The sequence below is a fragment of the Gracilinanus agilis genome, chromosome 4 (genome assembly GCF_016433145.1).
Source record: "Gracilinanus agilis isolate LMUSP501 chromosome 4, AgileGrace, whole genome shotgun sequence".
NCBI lineage: Eukaryota > Metazoa > Chordata > Mammalia > Didelphimorphia > Didelphidae > Gracilinanus > Gracilinanus agilis.
Window position 1 is genome coordinate 97,156,125 of NC_058133.1, and position 16,990 is coordinate 97,173,114.

The 16,990-nt window shown below is 36.9% G+C and overlaps 1 protein-coding gene across 1 annotated transcript in view; it reads left to right on the forward strand.

Moving 5' to 3' along the window:
- The window catches only part of LOC123245939 (complement factor H-like), an 80,557-nt gene that overhangs the window by 14,247 nt on the left and 49,320 nt on the right, over positions 1-16,990 (forward strand). Inside the window, exons 3-6 of the mRNA XM_044674908.1 lie at positions 7,677-7,759; positions 10,804-11,027; positions 11,480-11,704; positions 16,804-16,980. Coding sequence (XP_044530843.1) covers positions 7,677-7,759; positions 10,804-11,027; positions 11,480-11,704; positions 16,804-16,980 — 709 coding nt within the window. The remainder of the gene's footprint in view (positions 1-7,676; positions 7,760-10,803; positions 11,028-11,479; positions 11,705-16,803; positions 16,981-16,990) is intronic.

The following is a 16,990-nucleotide window of genomic DNA, read 5'->3' on the forward strand; positions in this document are numbered from 1 at the left end:
GAGAGAGAGAGAGAGAGAGAGAGAGAGAGAGAGAGAGAGAGAGAGAGAAACAATGGCAGAGAAACAGAGAGAGATAACACTGAATATCCTGGACCTCCTCTAAGTTGTTGATAAAATGTAGAACAAAGGTATGGTATAAAGGGCAAAGTCAGGTGGCACATTGTCATATCTGAAACTTAGGAATATCTGAAACAGGAATTTATCTGAAGGAGTTCTCTTACATCCCTTGGTTCTCCATCTATTTTTACAAAAATCTCTTCTGAGAATTTGACACTTTTGTAGAACCAAGATACATTATAATATATTTGTGAACTTTTAAATACTTACGTTGCTCAGGACTAAGTGTGATTAAATACTTATGTTGCTCAGGACTAAGATCTGAATAATAAAAACAATTGGAATCTATTGTTTCCCGTGACATACTGTCATGGTTTTGCTCACAACTCTCACCCATGTCCATTTCATTTTTTATATATTGGCTTTTACCTTTAATTATAGGCATAGTTCTTCATTCATAGGCCTTTTCCATTGAAGAAATCCCATCCTACGCCCTCCATTCTGCCTTTGATCCTTACTCTGTAGTCTCAATGGACCTTTGAATTCAGACAAAAATATCAGGGTCACTCATATTACCAGGCTTTTAGAGTCATATTGGTTAAATAGAGTCATATGGATTAAAGTTGTTTTGAAAAACACATTTTTAAAGCCTGTTTGGGAGAATCCAGGAAAAATATCACGTTTTGAACTCTCTATGTTCTATGCTAAATCCTTTGGCTCATGATTTTCTCAATCTCTGACTGACTTTAAGTAATATCCTAGAAAAATCCCATTCTTTATCATCACCAGGCTATGTATTCTTTCCCTCCCTTATGCTTATTGTTATATGGAGATTACAGCATGGAATCCCTGCAAAATACAGGGTCAGCTTCACCCAGAATTCCAGGGGAATCCTCCGTTAAGTTCTCCTGTGGCCACTTAAGCATACCATTTTAGCAAAATTATAAAATGAACAAAATTATTTTCTCACCTCTACTTTCAGATGCTTTCTTCTGCTATTCTACATTCATTTTTTTAATACTCCATGTTTAATATTTGTATTCCCCACATGGTAACCACACTCATGGATACAGTATGGTATAATAGAAAAAGTAGAAAATGATGAAAGATTAGAAAAATACAATAGAATAAATATTTTACTCAGAGCTTGAGATTCTGACTAAGAAAAAATGGATGTACTACCATCTATATGACTTCTTTCGAATTATTTCATTTCTGTGAGAGATTCAGTTTCTTCATCTAAATAGGACAATAGAATCAGATATGGTATTGAATTGCATAGGACTCCTCCAAGGGTTTGAGGATAAAATGGGGAACAACTATTTGATATAAAGGACAAAGTTCTATGATACAATGTTAGAAATTTATTTTGCTTATCTGGAATTAGAAAAGATATTTTCTACCTCTGAATCTGTGGTCATATGAAATGAGTTTCAGTTTTGGTTCTGCCACTTACTAGTTATAAGGTCAGGTAATTCCAAGAATCTTCTCACATGGTCAAAATAAAAGTGACTCACTCTTAAATGATTTCTAATTTGTGAGTCTAGAATGGCTACTAGAAAAGTAAAAATAGAATTTATATTATTTTGGCCCAACATCAAAAATCAGATTATTTATTTTTCCCACAGAAAGAATTGTTGCCCTAGGATCAATCACATATACATAAAATATAAAAAATATTTTAAGAGAAGTATCATGATATAATAATACCAAAGTATTAACTCAGATTTGTAATAATAGCAAAAAGGAAGAAAGCATTTATGGTGCTGTATGTTTTATATGTTATAAAAAGTGAATATTTTCTAAAAAATATTTTTATTGAGATGTTAGCACAAAAGGCCAGTGAATTCTAGAGAAATACTAGCTGAAAATGCTTTGCATGTTACTAATTTTATTTTATGTTCTTCATTTTAGGGATTATTTCTCTCAGCCCCTATAGAAACATGAGACCCATCCTAGGGTCCCCACCAGATGTATCTATATCTATATCTATATCTATATCTATATCTATATCTATATCTATATCTATATCTATACGTCTATATAATTTAGGAATCATAATTTAGGAAGTATTTTAGGAAGTAATTTAGTATAAAAGATATTATGTGTAATACCTTTTATTATTCTTCCTAAATTACTTGAATAATAATTGCTTCTTTATAAGTGATCAACTTTATGACAAAATTTTTTTCTTTTAAACTAAACAAAATAAAAAATATAGCGATCCAAAATAATGTCATTTAATACCTACTCCGAAGGGGTTTTTCATATGTTGTACCATGTTACTGGAAGGCATGGTGTTAAACTTGCTAAGATGTATAGAATGGAAAAGAGAAGTGTTAATGTTAAATAGAAATACTACAGCCCCTTCCTATCACTGCACTGCTCACCCCAACTCCCCCACCACAAACTCTTTTGACTAGCATTTAATATCCTTCATGATCTGTGTTTCTCAGCTCATTTTATAATATTTCAGCCAAACCAACATTCTGTCTCTTGTAACTGTAAAAGTTCCTTATTGCACTTTTCATTCCCACCTCTCAGAATCCTCAAAGTAGCCAAGTACCAATGCCTCCATGAAGCCTTCCCTGATCTCCTGTTTTGTATTGTTACTTCTTCATTAAAACCTAAATATTTGGAGATACTTCCCCTGGCCATATAGGGAAAGAAGAATAGGCCCAGACATGGGAGCAGTGGGCACTAGTGTCCACTGGTATTTGTGGGAACAGGGGACAAAGATGTGGGTCCCAGCATTAATGGTGGATGAACAGATATAGATAAGGACCCCAGTAACAAGAGACGGCGGTGAACAGGGAGGCAGGCTACAGTAGCGGACAGCAGCAAGCAGAGAAACAAAGCCCAAGTGGCAGGGGGCAGTGGATAAGCTCTTGAGCAGCAGGAGTCTGGTGAAAGAAAACTGAGTCTTTATACAGGTAGTGAGAAAGGGCAGCCTCCACTGAACCACTGAAGTGATTTCCTACAGCACAGATCTATTCATGAAACTCCCACTCTCCCCTTTCCTCCCCTCCAATAAACCCTCGTGACTCCGCATCACTACTAGAGACCTTTGTTTACTGAAATGTGACACCAAAATGTGGAAAATGTCAATGCTGAAAAGGAGTATCTTTTCTGATAAGAAGGTGAAAAGGAAGCAGCTGGGTGGCTCACTGCATTGAGAGTCGAGTTTAGAGACAGGAGGTGCTAGGTTCTAATCTGGCCTCAGACACTTCCAGTTGAGCAAGTCACTTAACTCCCATTGCCTAGCCCTCACCACTCTTCCAATACACGGTATTTATTCTAAGATGGAAGGTAAGGGTTTTTTTTTTTTTAAAAGGTGGAAAAAGCCTCCCCAAACTCTACAGAAAAAGGAGACAGGTCCTTGAAGGCACTACTTGTGGCAAAGATTATGTATCACCCCACTTCTCCATCACCGTGTGTTTCCCAGGCAGAGGGAGGTTGAGGCTGGTGTTTGACTGGTGGGACAGAATGCACTAAGCAGGTGGTGGTATAAGAATAACTTCCTCCTAAGTGAGGAGACTGAATGAAGATATATAAAGTTTTATTACCTTTGCTGAGGCCCTGATGTTCAGAGACCCCAATTGAACATCACACTTCTCAGGACTAAGGCAGATCCCAGTCACTCCTTCAGAGAACTGGTGCAGATTCAATTTCCTTATGTGTTTTGCTTTGATCCTCTTCTCCCTTTTAGTGCTGCTTCTATCAGACTTCTTGAATACTGAAAGTTAATATTGACCAGCACTGAAGTCATTTAAGTGGTGGAAAGTACTCTAAAATTGAAGTGTCAAACACAGGCTTGTGAAATTAATGTCCTGCAGCACTCTTCCATGCAGCTGGAACCAAATAAAAATGTAATTGAGAAATATTTAACAAAATAAATAAAAATAAAATAAAAGGAAAATTGTTAATATTTGGTTTCCCAAGTCAATATGCAGTTTCAGGAAACCTTATGTATACTTAGTGTCCACTGTTGAGCTTCTATTCTAGTTGGACGCATCTGTTCTGGCAGATATGAAAGCATCTTACTGCCAAGGGGTAGAGAGTTTGGAGAATACCCTAATTGTTCACGCTTCACCCAAGTTAGGCTACTTTTTACTAAACTTGTGGATACCTCCAAAACATATTGCCCTTATGACTGAGAAAATCACTTAAACACTTTGCCTCTCTATATCCAAAGCTACACCCTAAGATAGAAAATTGAAGAATGATATCTAATCTGCATTGTTAGATGTAGTTTATTTTCTAGAAACTACAGCTTGTAATCACAAGCCCTCCAAAAGCCCAAAATGGCCTAAAAATTTAGTGTAAGGACATTTTCAATAAATTTCCCCCCCCCCAAAAAGAGAAAAAAGAAAAAGAAAGAAATCTCTGAACAAGGGAAACACTAATGAATTATTGAGTACTTTTTTAGGCATGTTACTCAGATGCTTCAGATTTGGTATACTTACAGAAGCAAATAATATTATTACTTTGTAGTTATTCCTCATATGAGTAATTCAGAAATGATACTTTATGAAAATGAATAATATTACAATGAAACCTGCTTTAATCTCTTTAAAAAACATCACCACAAAGCAAAAAACTAGAAAATGCTGGGGTGATGATTGAGGTATAGCTGAACAAATTGTGGTATATGATGGTGATAGAATACTATTGTGCTATAACAGTGATGGGGAACCTTTTTTGACTTTTAGGGACCCCTTTCCATGCCCCACCCACCTACCCCCAGACTATATACCAGTGCCTGCTCCCAAATGTGCATCATTTTTCCCTATCCTAAAAGCTCCTCCTTTTCTTACTATTCTCTAAAACTACTGCCCCATCATTATTCTTTGTTTCCCCGATAAATTTCTTTATGAAATATTCTATACTTTCTTCTGATTTCCCTCATCATATATATTATCCCCTTATCCTTTTGCTCCATCATTCTATTAAAATTGCTTCCTCAAAAGATTTTGATGACCTCTTAATCACTAGTTTCAATTGCTTTTCCTCAGTCTTCATTTCTTTGACCTTCTCTGTAGTATTTAACTGGGTTGGTTCATTATTCCTTTCTGGAAATTCTCTAATTCCTTAATCAGTAGTATTCCTGGTCATCCTTTACCTGTTTAGTCCTTCTCTATCTTCTTGATTGGTTCATTTCCCTTCATCTGCTAGCCTTAACAAAGGCTTTCTCATTCTTCTTGTTTTATTCTCTCTACATTTTGACCTATTCCCATATCTTCTTTTATGCAGATGATTATCTATAACCAAAGAGAAATTGTTCTCAAGTCTCTTACCTGAAGTCTCCTTCATGTTTGTATTATCAAACAGCCTATTGGACACTTTTCCTTACAGAATTCACTGGGAACTCAATATGTCTAAAATTGAAATCTTTAAGTGCCCTGACCCCAAATTCTGCTATTTTCATGAACATCAATAGCACTAAAATTATCCTACTTTCTCCTTGCAAACCCAATATCACATTATTATATCCCAAGTCAAAAGTTTATTTACAAAATAGGGGGGAAACAATAAAGTAGAGAAATGTGAGAGAGGTTAGAGAAAATGCCTATACTAGTCCTCTCTCAGGAAAGCCAATAGTGAGTAACTGTGAGGCCTACTCCAAGATGGAAGCCAGTCTCTTAGGAAACTTGGAATGTAGTCAGCCCTTTTCACTCACCCAAAAAAGTAGTCCAGGAATCAGAATCTCTGTTGAAGCCGCAATCCAAGCTGCAGTCTCCAGTGAAGTTCCCTCGAAGACTATCTCCAGGAGACACTCTCCAGGATACTCAGTTTCACCAGATTGTCTCCAGACCAAGAATTTTATGGCTTTTATGATGGCTTTCTGTTCCTACCCCTCTTCACAGGGCCTAATCACAGTTTCCAAATAGACTAGCACTGCCCAGGGAGCAGTGTTTGTGGGAACTGGTTCACACTTTCTGGAAGGGTGAATAACCATTGAAAGCTTTTACAGTTTCTAAGGGTGTGAACTTCTGACTCTTTGAATTAGAAAAAAGGGTGGAGCTCTCCAAGCATCTTCCTGGCTTCTCACCTAGTACTAGGTAGGGTATGAATTCACTAAGTGGTTTGGGAGCTCTTCCATCTAGTTAAAGTTTATGTTGATTCAAAGTTATTGTTAGCAAACGTGTTAACTCCAACTAGGCAAAGAGAATAAAGGATTCCTTTTTCACAAGTATGAACTCAAAGAGAACCAGGAATTCCCTGTTACAATTCCCCCCTGAGATTCTTTGGGAGATTAGTCTCCCCAATGAATCATTTTTATAATCAGAAACTACAATATTTAGAGATAAGAGGGAAATGAAAGCTAGGAAGAGAAAGAGAGGAAACCAATGTTTGCTAGGTGCATTGACAATAAGCTAATTAAGAGGGCAACCCCTTGTGGCATACAAGTTTATGTTCAAAATACTTGTGTTCGACCCCCCCCAAATTCAATTAGTTATACTCCAAAATTTGTGCTGGGTCTTCTGATGTTGTGGAGGTTTTCTTTGGGCATCTTCATGGTGCCTTCTTCAAACAATTCATCTTCTAGATTCAAAGAGTTATCAAGCTCTCTTTCCTGAAATTCTTCTTTCTCAAAAGATTTTTTTAGTTTCATGGCAATTCTACAATCCCCCCCTGAGGAGGGTGTTGCAACTCTATGATAATTATACAATATCCCTGAGATTCCCCCATGAGGAGGGTGTTGAACAAAATTCAGATCAACTTAGGGTACATGGTTGAGTTATGGGGTATAGTCAATCAATTTCAATAGTAGCTTCTTTCTTTACATGTGAGCAATTAATTGAAGAGTCTTTTTCTCCAATTTTTATAGCTGTTTTAGTGGTTACCAGTACTTGAAATGGACCTTCTCAGGAAGGCTGAGTTGCTCCAGTATTCTGGAAGTTCTTTATGTATACCTTGTCTTCTGGGTTTAGGTCATGAAGTGAAAAGTCTATGGTCTTGATTGTATTGAAGCTCCAGATTCATGGAGTTCACACAGTTTGTTCTACAATTCTTGTATATATGTAGCAATAGAATTATCTCACCCTAATAATGATGTATATGCAGGAGAAAAAGGTTTGGCTTGTATAGGAGGGTGTCCAAAGAAGCATCTCAAATGGTGAGATGTGTGGATCTCCTCTAGGCCTGCTTTGGAGATAAAATAAAGCTAGGGGAGACCATCAGGCCATTTTAGATTTGTTTCAGTGCATAGTTGGCCAATCATAGTTTTGAGCTGTCTGTTAATTTTTCAATTTGGCCTGAGCTCTGGGGATGGTATGGTACATGAAATTTTGAAGTTATCCCCAAACAGGAATAAACCTCAGATAAAACTGAATCAATAAAATGGCTTCCCTGTGTGAATCAATACATGCAGCCAGGCCAAAGCAATGAATAATTTCTTTAAGAGCATGTTGGCAAAAAAAGCCACTGTGGCTTGGGCAGTAGGAAATACTTCCAGCCATCTGTTCAGCTGATCTACTATGACTAGACAAAATTTATAATGTCCAGGTTTTGGCATTGTGATAAAATCTATTTGCAGGTATTCAAAAGTTGTGTAAGCCAAAGGGTGCTCACCAAATGCTTTGCCATGAAAGTCATGTTGGTTATATGCTTCGCAGGTGGAGCCGGCTGTACACACATTAGAGGCTATAACAGTTTTATCAGGGGCTATCCATACTCTTTTAACAGAGTCTAGAATGCCGTAGGTGCCAAAGTGACTATTTTTATACATGGAACGACATGTTTGATGATAAAAAAACTGCTAGGGAGCAGGGGTTTTCCTTCAGATGACAACCATACTCCATAAATCTGTTTAGCCTTAAATTTTTGCTTCCATTTTTCCACTTCTTTTTCATTATAGGAAAGTGATAACTCTGATTCATTATTTTTTTGTTAAAGTTAAAATTAATTCAGGTCCTTCTATAGCCACCAGTTTTGCAGCAGATTCTGCCTGGTCATTTCACATAGAGATAGGGACAGTTTCTCCCGTATGGGCTGTTATGAGGGTAATTTGGGAAAGGTGTTTGGGATAAGGGAATTGAAAGGAGGATGTTGGAGACTTGGTGAGTGGATAAACTAGGCTACAGGTAGGCTGGGATTAAAGGAGATTCAGGGTATAAAAGGACTGAAGTCAGGAGTATAACACAGAAGGGAAACAGATCTTCTTGGGAGAAAGAAGTTAAACTAAAACAGACTAACACAGTAGGCTTACAGACTGGGACTTAGACTCAAACACAAGCTGAGGGAAATAGACTAGACTGAAATTAACAAACAGGCTTTAGTTAATTTCACAGGAAGGGACCTATTTTGAAGTGACACCTTCCTTCAAGATGGATGCCCCAGCTACTCTCTAAGCCCAGAGTATGTCATCTCTTTCCTCTAACTCTCTCTTGATAACTAACAGACAAATTACATTAAATAGGACTATTGAAACACAAAACGATTTATTTTGTTTGAAGGATGTTGGTTAGGAAGGTGGATTAAAGGAAAGCCCTATCAGTTATCTCAGGAACCTCAGGTGGGGGAAGGGAAGTGAAGCTGGAATCTGAGTAAGGACCTGCCTTAAACTCAGTCTTACAAAATGCTGTCTAAAGAGAATAAATGATGATTTGATTAAAATATAAATAATGCTGTCAATTAGATAACTCTTCACAGATTTAACTCCTCTCTAATTTCTCTCCTTATAAACTCTACAGCCACTAAGGTAAGGGAGGGAAGGCAGGGTAGTATTAGGAAAGGAAGATATAAAGGGTCTCTCTAAAATAATAATTTCTTAAATAAATATATCACTGCTAGGCTAATTTCAATATTGAAGCTAGAAAATCTAAGAGCTCCTTCAGTTGACTTCCTCCCTCCACAGAAGATCCAGTCAACTCTCTCTCTCCAAGATTCTAAAAGCCCAACTGGTTTTTGGAACTCAGCCAAAGCTAGAAAAAAAACTGTAACCCCCAATTCTGTATATTACACCAGTTTTAATTCAGTTTTATTTCCACTTCTTTTTCATTATAGGAAAGTGATAACTCTGATTCATTATTTTTTTGTTAAAGTTAAAATTAATTCAGGTCCTTCTATAGCCACCAGTTTTGCAGCAGATTCTGCTTGGTCATTTCACATAGAGATAGGTACAGTTCCTCCCGTATGGGCAGAGCAATGAAATACAGCTAGGGCTTCGGGTAGCTGGAGAGAAGAAAGAACTTCATTAATAATTTCTGCATTTGCTATAGTTTTTCTAGCTGAATTTAAAAACTCTGTCTGAAGCCATAACATATATACTGCATGACAAATTTCAAATGCATATCTAGAGTCTGTGTAAATTATTGCTCTTTTGTCTCCAGCAATTATACAGGCATGTTTTAAGTCTTTAAGTTCTGCACCTTGAACACTTATATTGGAGGGCAATGATGCTGACCATACAGTGGTAAATTCTGTGACTACTGCAGGGATGGTAATGTATACCACCCCTCATGAAAGAATCATCAATGAATAAGCTAGATCTAGGTTGTCTAAAGGAGTGTCCAGGAGATTATCTTGAGACTTTTCAGCCATGGATATTAAAATTTCACAACTATGTAATGGTTCTACTGATACTCGAAAATCAGAAAGCTGGGAGGAAAGGTTAAGAGTTGTACAAAGTTTTAAAGTGATATTTTCATTGCTTCATGAAGTTATTCCATATCTTATGAGTCTTTGTTCTGAGAATACCTGTGTTCTATGTCTGAGCAACCATGCTTCTACTTCATGTGGGCATATAATTTTAAATTGGCATCTCAATATAAAGTCAGCCTCCTTAGTTACTAATAAGGCTGTGGCAGCTACACCTCTAAGGAACGGTGGTGCTTCTGAAGCTGCTGGGTCTAGTTGGGCTCAATAATAAATAGCCATATGTTGAACTGGCCCCAAAGTTTACATTAAAACACCTAAAGTACCCCTTTTTGTTCATGTACATATAAAGTGAATGGTTTATTATAATCTGGGATACCTAGATCAGGGGAAGACAAAATAGCCTATTTTAAATCTGACAGACTTAATTTAATATAATTTAAATCTGACAGGTGTTCTAGTTCTAATCTAAGCAGTTCAATGATTGAATCTTTTGTTAGTGGTATAAGGGGATTAGTGATTTCCCCATAGCAAGGAATCCATTTTCTATAAAAGCCTGTTGCTCCTAAGATTGTTCTTAACTGTTTCTTAGTTGCTGGATTGTTTACTTTTTTAATACCTTCAATGTGTTTAGAAGAAATAGAAAGGGAACCACTAGTTTAAATGAACCCTAAATATTCCATGTTGGGGAATTACTATTGAACCTTTGCCTTTGAGACTTTATGGCCTCTCTTATGTAAGTCTAACAGATATTTGCTATATTCTTGACATGCTGCTACATTTGGTGAAGCCAAGAGCAAATCTTCCACATACTTAATTAAGCAACTTTGTTTAAATTCAATATTATCTGTATCTTGAGCCAAATTTTGTGCAAATGGGATAGAGCTTTCTACATACCTTTGTGGTAATCTACACCAAGTCCATTGTAAAACTTTCGTGGTAAAAGCAAATATATTTCTGGAATCCTCATGAATTGGTATTGAGAAAAATGCTTAGCACAAATTCACTAGAGTAAAGTATGTAGTTCTGCTAGGAATAGAAGAAATTATTGTGTTTGGGTTTGCAACTACAGGATGTCTTTATGACATGATTATTTACAGCTATTAAATCTTGAACAAATCTATATAAGACTTTTCCATCTGGCAGGTCTGGTTTCAGGCTGTCAGAGGCTGCAGGCTGTGCAGGGACCACCCAGGCAGTATCTGGTCAAAACTGGGAGGCAGCAGGGCTGGGAGAATACAGGAAAACAGTGGTAGTAGCAGCCATGGGAACACTGGCTCATGCAGATGCAAGTGAGAAGTGTGCAGAAGATAAAACACAACTTGTGAAATTTATCTACTCAAGTTTTTTTGAGCATTCTTCTGAAAGAGGTATGAAAAATTGTAAGATTAAAACTTAATATCCAAATAATCAAAGTATTACATTTAATAAAATTTATTAATAATAAATTGAAGTAAAAGGAATAAAAGACAAAAGTAAAAGCCTGAGTAAAGTCAGCTTTCCCAGCTACTTACATGGGAAAAGAGAGCCAGGGTGGGGCAACACACAACTATATACAAACAACATAAGCACACTACTTGGGGATAAAAGATGAAAGGGATGCTTGGTACTACTAAAGGAATTCTGGGGAACATAGTCCTGGGGTAGAACATTCTAATTACACACACTGTCCCTGGGAGATTCTAAATCTCAACTTATTCTGAGATCACAAATAAAAAGAACACAGTTATACTAAATTGTGTAGTGTTTCTTCATAATGGAAAAATAAAATTATCCAGTTAAATTATTAAAGAAAATATTTTTTGTTTCACTTTTCCCCAAGGGAAACCTTGTGAATATCCAGAAATAGAAAGTGGACACCTTTATAAGCCATATTACCAGAGTGAGGAATACTTTCGAAGAAGTTTTCCAGCATCTATTGGAAGAGAATTAGACTACCACTGTGATGACCATTTTGTACCTGCACATGGAACTAACTCATATCATAGCTACTGGACAAGATTTAATTGTACTGAAGAAGGATGGTTTCCAGTGCCAAAATGCATTAGTAAGTACACTTCTTTAAACTCTTTGTAAAGGACAGCTGTTATAGGAAGCCCCAGATGATATTTAGAAAGGATGTAACATTTCAAATCAGTAAGACATTTATGATGTTCCCCATTGGACATTCTGGAAAGCTGGGATTCCATCCTGATACATGGGGGGAGGGTTTGACATATCAAAAATAACTTTATTTTGCAAAAAGGAAACCAATGGACATTATAATTTCCCAATTCTTTCATCTAGGTTCTGCTCTAAATGAATCATTAGCATAGGATGCAATTTACAAAGTACAAAGTATCACTGAATTCTGTTATCACTTTCTGCTTTACTAATAATTATGCTATCTCTTGGATAATAGCTTTTATTTTCTGATAATACTGACCTATAAGACTAAATCTGGCTTGCTCAGTAACATTTTCTGACACCTGATTCCACTTCCTACAGTTCATCATTAAGTGACCCCTTTTTCCACAAAATTGACACATTAGTGTTTGATTTGTGAATTCTTGCAAGGGGGCTATAGCTACTCCTTGATTTGCATTTTTTTCTTTCAAAATTTTCAGTTAATGTTTTTATTTCCTTCCTTAATGCCTCCACTAAGTGATTGTTCTCTTCATCCTTCCTTTTATATCCCTTAAAGACATAAACTACTATTCTTCTCAATTCTTGAGGTCCATATTAGCCCAGTTTGGACAGTTGGTCTTAAAATGATGCTTGACCACTTTACAACAGTTTTTTACAAATGTCTTCTTAATTTGCCTGACATCCCTTTCTCAGGAAAGATCCATGTCTATATATCTACCTCCCAGTTTAATAAGCCTATCCACAAACCGGGAAGGGTTTTCATAATTTTTCTGCTGAAGATTTTCAAATTTTGTCCATATACCAGGCCTATAAGAACATACTCTCATTGCTTTTAGTGATGCCTTTCTAGCCTGGCATAGTTCTAAGTAGTCTTCTTTATTCAAGTTCCATTTAGTGTCCTCCTGTGGTCAATGAATTGCTCTCCTTCCCTGGGCCTGACTAAGAAGATAAACAATTTTCTTTTTTTTCTTTTTCTGTTAAAAAGACTTAGAACAAAATTTCCATGTCAATCTACATGGAATCATAAGTGTGGTAAATATTTTTCTAGCTTTTTTATATTCACAAAGGGAGCATCTTCAGAGGAAGGTGTATTTTACTTGAATCTATCAATATCTTGTTTCCTGAAAGGTGTATTGTACCTAACGGTCACTAAATCTCTGTTTTCATTGTAAGTGGTTACTTCCCTTAAGGGGAATAGAGCTTTAACTGAATTATTTTTGATGTCTGCTGTTTGGCTTCTTGTTTGGTTTCAATGGAATAGATAAGGGGACTGGGAGCTGTGATAGGGGCAGGGGCAGAAATGGGTTGGGTGCAGGGATGTAGGACAGATGGGTATGAATGGTTTGGGTGGAGGGAGAAATGAGGATGCTTTGAGTAGGGGGAGGAATTGGTTCATTATAAGGAGGAATGGGTTGAGTAGGGAAAGAGATGGGTTGGACTGGATGGGAAATGTGTTGAACAGGCATCAAAAAAGTAGGCTTATATGGGGAGTGAATGTAGGGAGATGAATAACTTTTCTGAATATTGAGATTACTCGAGATTTTTTCAAGGTTTTCTATCTGAGTCTTCAGATTAATCAAGCTATCTTTCTGTTGTTTCTTGAGGAAAAATAGATAAACTGCAAGGTATCCTATTAATATAAGTACAACCAGTTACAGTGCTAAATAAAACCATTGTGAGATGTTCTCTGGGACCAGGAGCCATTTTAGACAGATGAGAAGCAGCACTTTAGCAATTTGGGCCACTTTTTTCAGTACCATATTCAGTCTCCTATTTATTATTTTTTTTAATTTAATTATTTGGTGTAAATACAGACACACCTGGTGGCTAAAATCCTTAGCCACAGGCTAAATTTGGGAAAGAAAATAAGAAAAATAAAGGCTTTCTATTTTAGGCAAAACAAAACACACTTTCTTATAGGTGAAAACCCTCAGGGTATAGTCTTAATTTTAGCTAAGAAGTTTGGAAGGGTTTTCTCTCTTCCCCTCCCCCAGGGATAAAAACACCATTGACCATGTACTTTTACTGCCACTTGGGCAGGGAACTTCTTTGCTGAGCTGGCCTGGGAGGGTAAAAGAGCTTTTGAGTATAGATTACAAATGCTGGGCTGTTGAGATTTTACCCTTATAGGCTCTGAAAGCTTCTCAGGGGTAAGGGAGGAGGTTTAGATATTTTTAGTGCTACTTTCCCTGACTGCTCTCCCTAGTATTCCACCTCCCATTTAAGCTAATGCTAGAGGCACGTGAGGGTTCAGGAAAGACCTTAAAGAAAGAGCAGATTTCCAGGAGCAAGATAAAGCAAAACTTTGTTAATTTAGCCTAATAATTAACACTTTCTAATAACAAAAGGCTGAGCTAAACTTATTAACTTCCTCTGATACTCTGGAATTCTGGGCAGCAAGATAGTAGCTTGTGGGGGCAGGATTGATTCCCCAGGAAGCAAGGAGACAGGAGGGATGAAAGTATTGCCCCAGGTGAAAGCCCTGAGGAGGTTAAGTGTTCTTAAGAAAAACAACTAGCTTAACAGGCAGCAGCAAGCATTCAGCTGTTCTCAGTAAAAAGGGAAAAAAGAAGAAGAATAAAAGGAAATTTAGGACTTACCCATCTGTGCAAGAAACAGACCAACAGCTATAGCTCATGGCTAATCTGTTTTCAACTGTGCTGCCAACTTAGAGCAGAATAAGAACTCTGAACTCCAGAGGTTAGCTACTAAAGACATGACTTAAGGATAATAAAAAGTGAAGAAAACAGAAGTAGATTGAGGGTAATTGTCAAAACTTTGTGGTCTGCCACAAATTGTAATAATTGTAATGGGCTTGACCAATATAAGAATTTAAAAAATCATTGTGGTCTCCATTCATAAAATGATTAACCCTTATTTCATGAGGATGATAGTAGCTTTCATTTACAGCATGGCAGAAATATTAAATTGGGAAATATAGGAAAGAGGTAGAAAAAAATTGGCTTGCTAAAAATACCCTAAACCCTAATCCAGTGCCTCCAGACCACAAATATGAATCAGAAAGCAAATCTCACCAGAATCCAAAATCCAAATTAGACAGCTGAAATCTGAAGAGCCAGAAGATGCTGAAAAAAACCACTGAGAACCTTCATCACACATGGGGCTAAGACTGCCAAGAATTTCATTCAGACACCAATCTCCACATGGAAGTTGATTACCTCTTCAATATGGGTCTCACCATTTTAATCCTCTACCTCAGCTCCAGTTCTTCACCCATAAAGCCTCCAGAGTTACAGAATTCTCCTCTAGGAGAGTCTCCTTGCCAAAGAGACAAGGAATGACTCAATCTCATCTTTTATAACCCTTTTCCCACATCACTTCCTGTTGCTCCCCAGCTCCACTGGAACCAATCACAGTTTCCTCATTTGCCTAACACTGCACTGGGGGTGGGAAGCAATGATTGTGGCCTTTGGAGGTGTGAACTTTTTTTACTATGTGACTTATGAATTCTCTTACTTAGTGACTAAGTGTTAAGCAGGTGTACTTTTAGTTCTTGATTGATTAACTCAAAACAGACAAAGGGAGAGTTAATTCTGTCTTCACATCCCCTACTTGAACACAAACTTTAAAGGTACTCAGAGAGAGTTGATTTACACAGTATAAATGAAGAACCCAACACCTCTCCCCCACCCACTTCACTGAGACCTGTGATAGGACTCAAACCAACTGTGGGATTCCAGGATGAAAGTAACAGCTGCCATACTGTACCTCTGTACCACTTCATGAAGCTCAGGGCTCTGATGGTGGCTGGCATGGAGGTGGCTGGCAAGGAGTAATAGGGGGCCCCAACTTGGTGGGTACCCTTAGCCATTTCTGTGGCTGGTGAATAGTTTGCCTCAGGGCAGATTAGCTCAGTAGGTCAGCTCAATCAGTCTAATCCAGTATACCACAAGAACAGAGAAGATGTAAGATCCCATAGAGAGCAGAAAATCTCAAACACACAGACCCAGTAAACAAACAGAAGAGAAAGTATATAGTCCAAAGAAAGGGGGAAGAAAAAATATGAGTAAATACCAGAAGAAAAAGGAGGAAATTATGATTGAAACTTTCTATGAAAATAAAGGACAAAGAACAGAACCTAAAGAGGAGGATGAAGAAATATCAAACAAAACCTCAAAAAATCCAGCAAATTGGAAGAGGTCAAAAAAGAATGCAAAAAAATAATAAGACAAGTTGAAGAAAGTTGGGAAAAGGAGAACTTAAACAGCAAAACTGGTCATCTGGAAACAAGGGCACATGAACTAAAACAACAAAAAAAATAATGTCCTAAAAGGCAGAATTGAGAGGCTGCAAAATGAGGCAAATAAGTTAAAAGATAGATGACTTTAAAAGAATCGATCAAAAGGATGAAATCCAGAATTTAATAATTAGAATTGAAATATTGGAAGCTAATGACTTCACAAAACATTAAGAAACTATAAAGCAAAATCAAAAGAATGAAAAATTAGATATAAAAAATAGATATAAAAAATGAAACACCTCATTAAAAAAGCCTTGGAAAATGTATCCAGGAGAGATATTTTTAGAATTATTGGGGGGCAGCTGGGTAGCTCAGTGGAATGAGAGCCAGGCCTAGAGACCAGAGGTCTTAGGTTCAAAACCGCCCTCAGACACTTCCCAGCTGTGTGACCCTGGGCAAGTCACTTGACCCCCATTGCCTACCCTTACCACTCTTCCACCTAGAAGTCAATACACAGAAGTTAAGGGTTTTAAAAAAAATTTTTAAAAATTGATTAATAAATTGAAGTTAGGCAATTAAAAAAAGTCTCTTTTACACTTTAATGGAATGCCTATCACAACATCTACATGAGTATTTTAATAATGTTTGGTAATAGATGGATAATTTTCTTCTCTAATCTTACATTAAAACAGCACTTAATGCATTTCTTAGTCCATTATAAGTTATCTTATTTTTTCTTGCAAATGTGGTTATGAAACATTATTCTTTGAACATATAATTTCATGTACAACTTTTTTTTTTACTTTTGTGGTCTACAGGACAGTGCTCCATAAGGTCAATACCATATGGCCAATTTTTACCAAGAAAAGAAACTTTTAAGGAAGGTGAAGTGATAACAGTTAAATGTCATCAAGGCTACAATCTTCAAAATAATCAAGACAAAATTACATGCACCAAACAAGGCTGGTCTATTGATCCATATTGTAAAAAGATAAGTAAGTAACC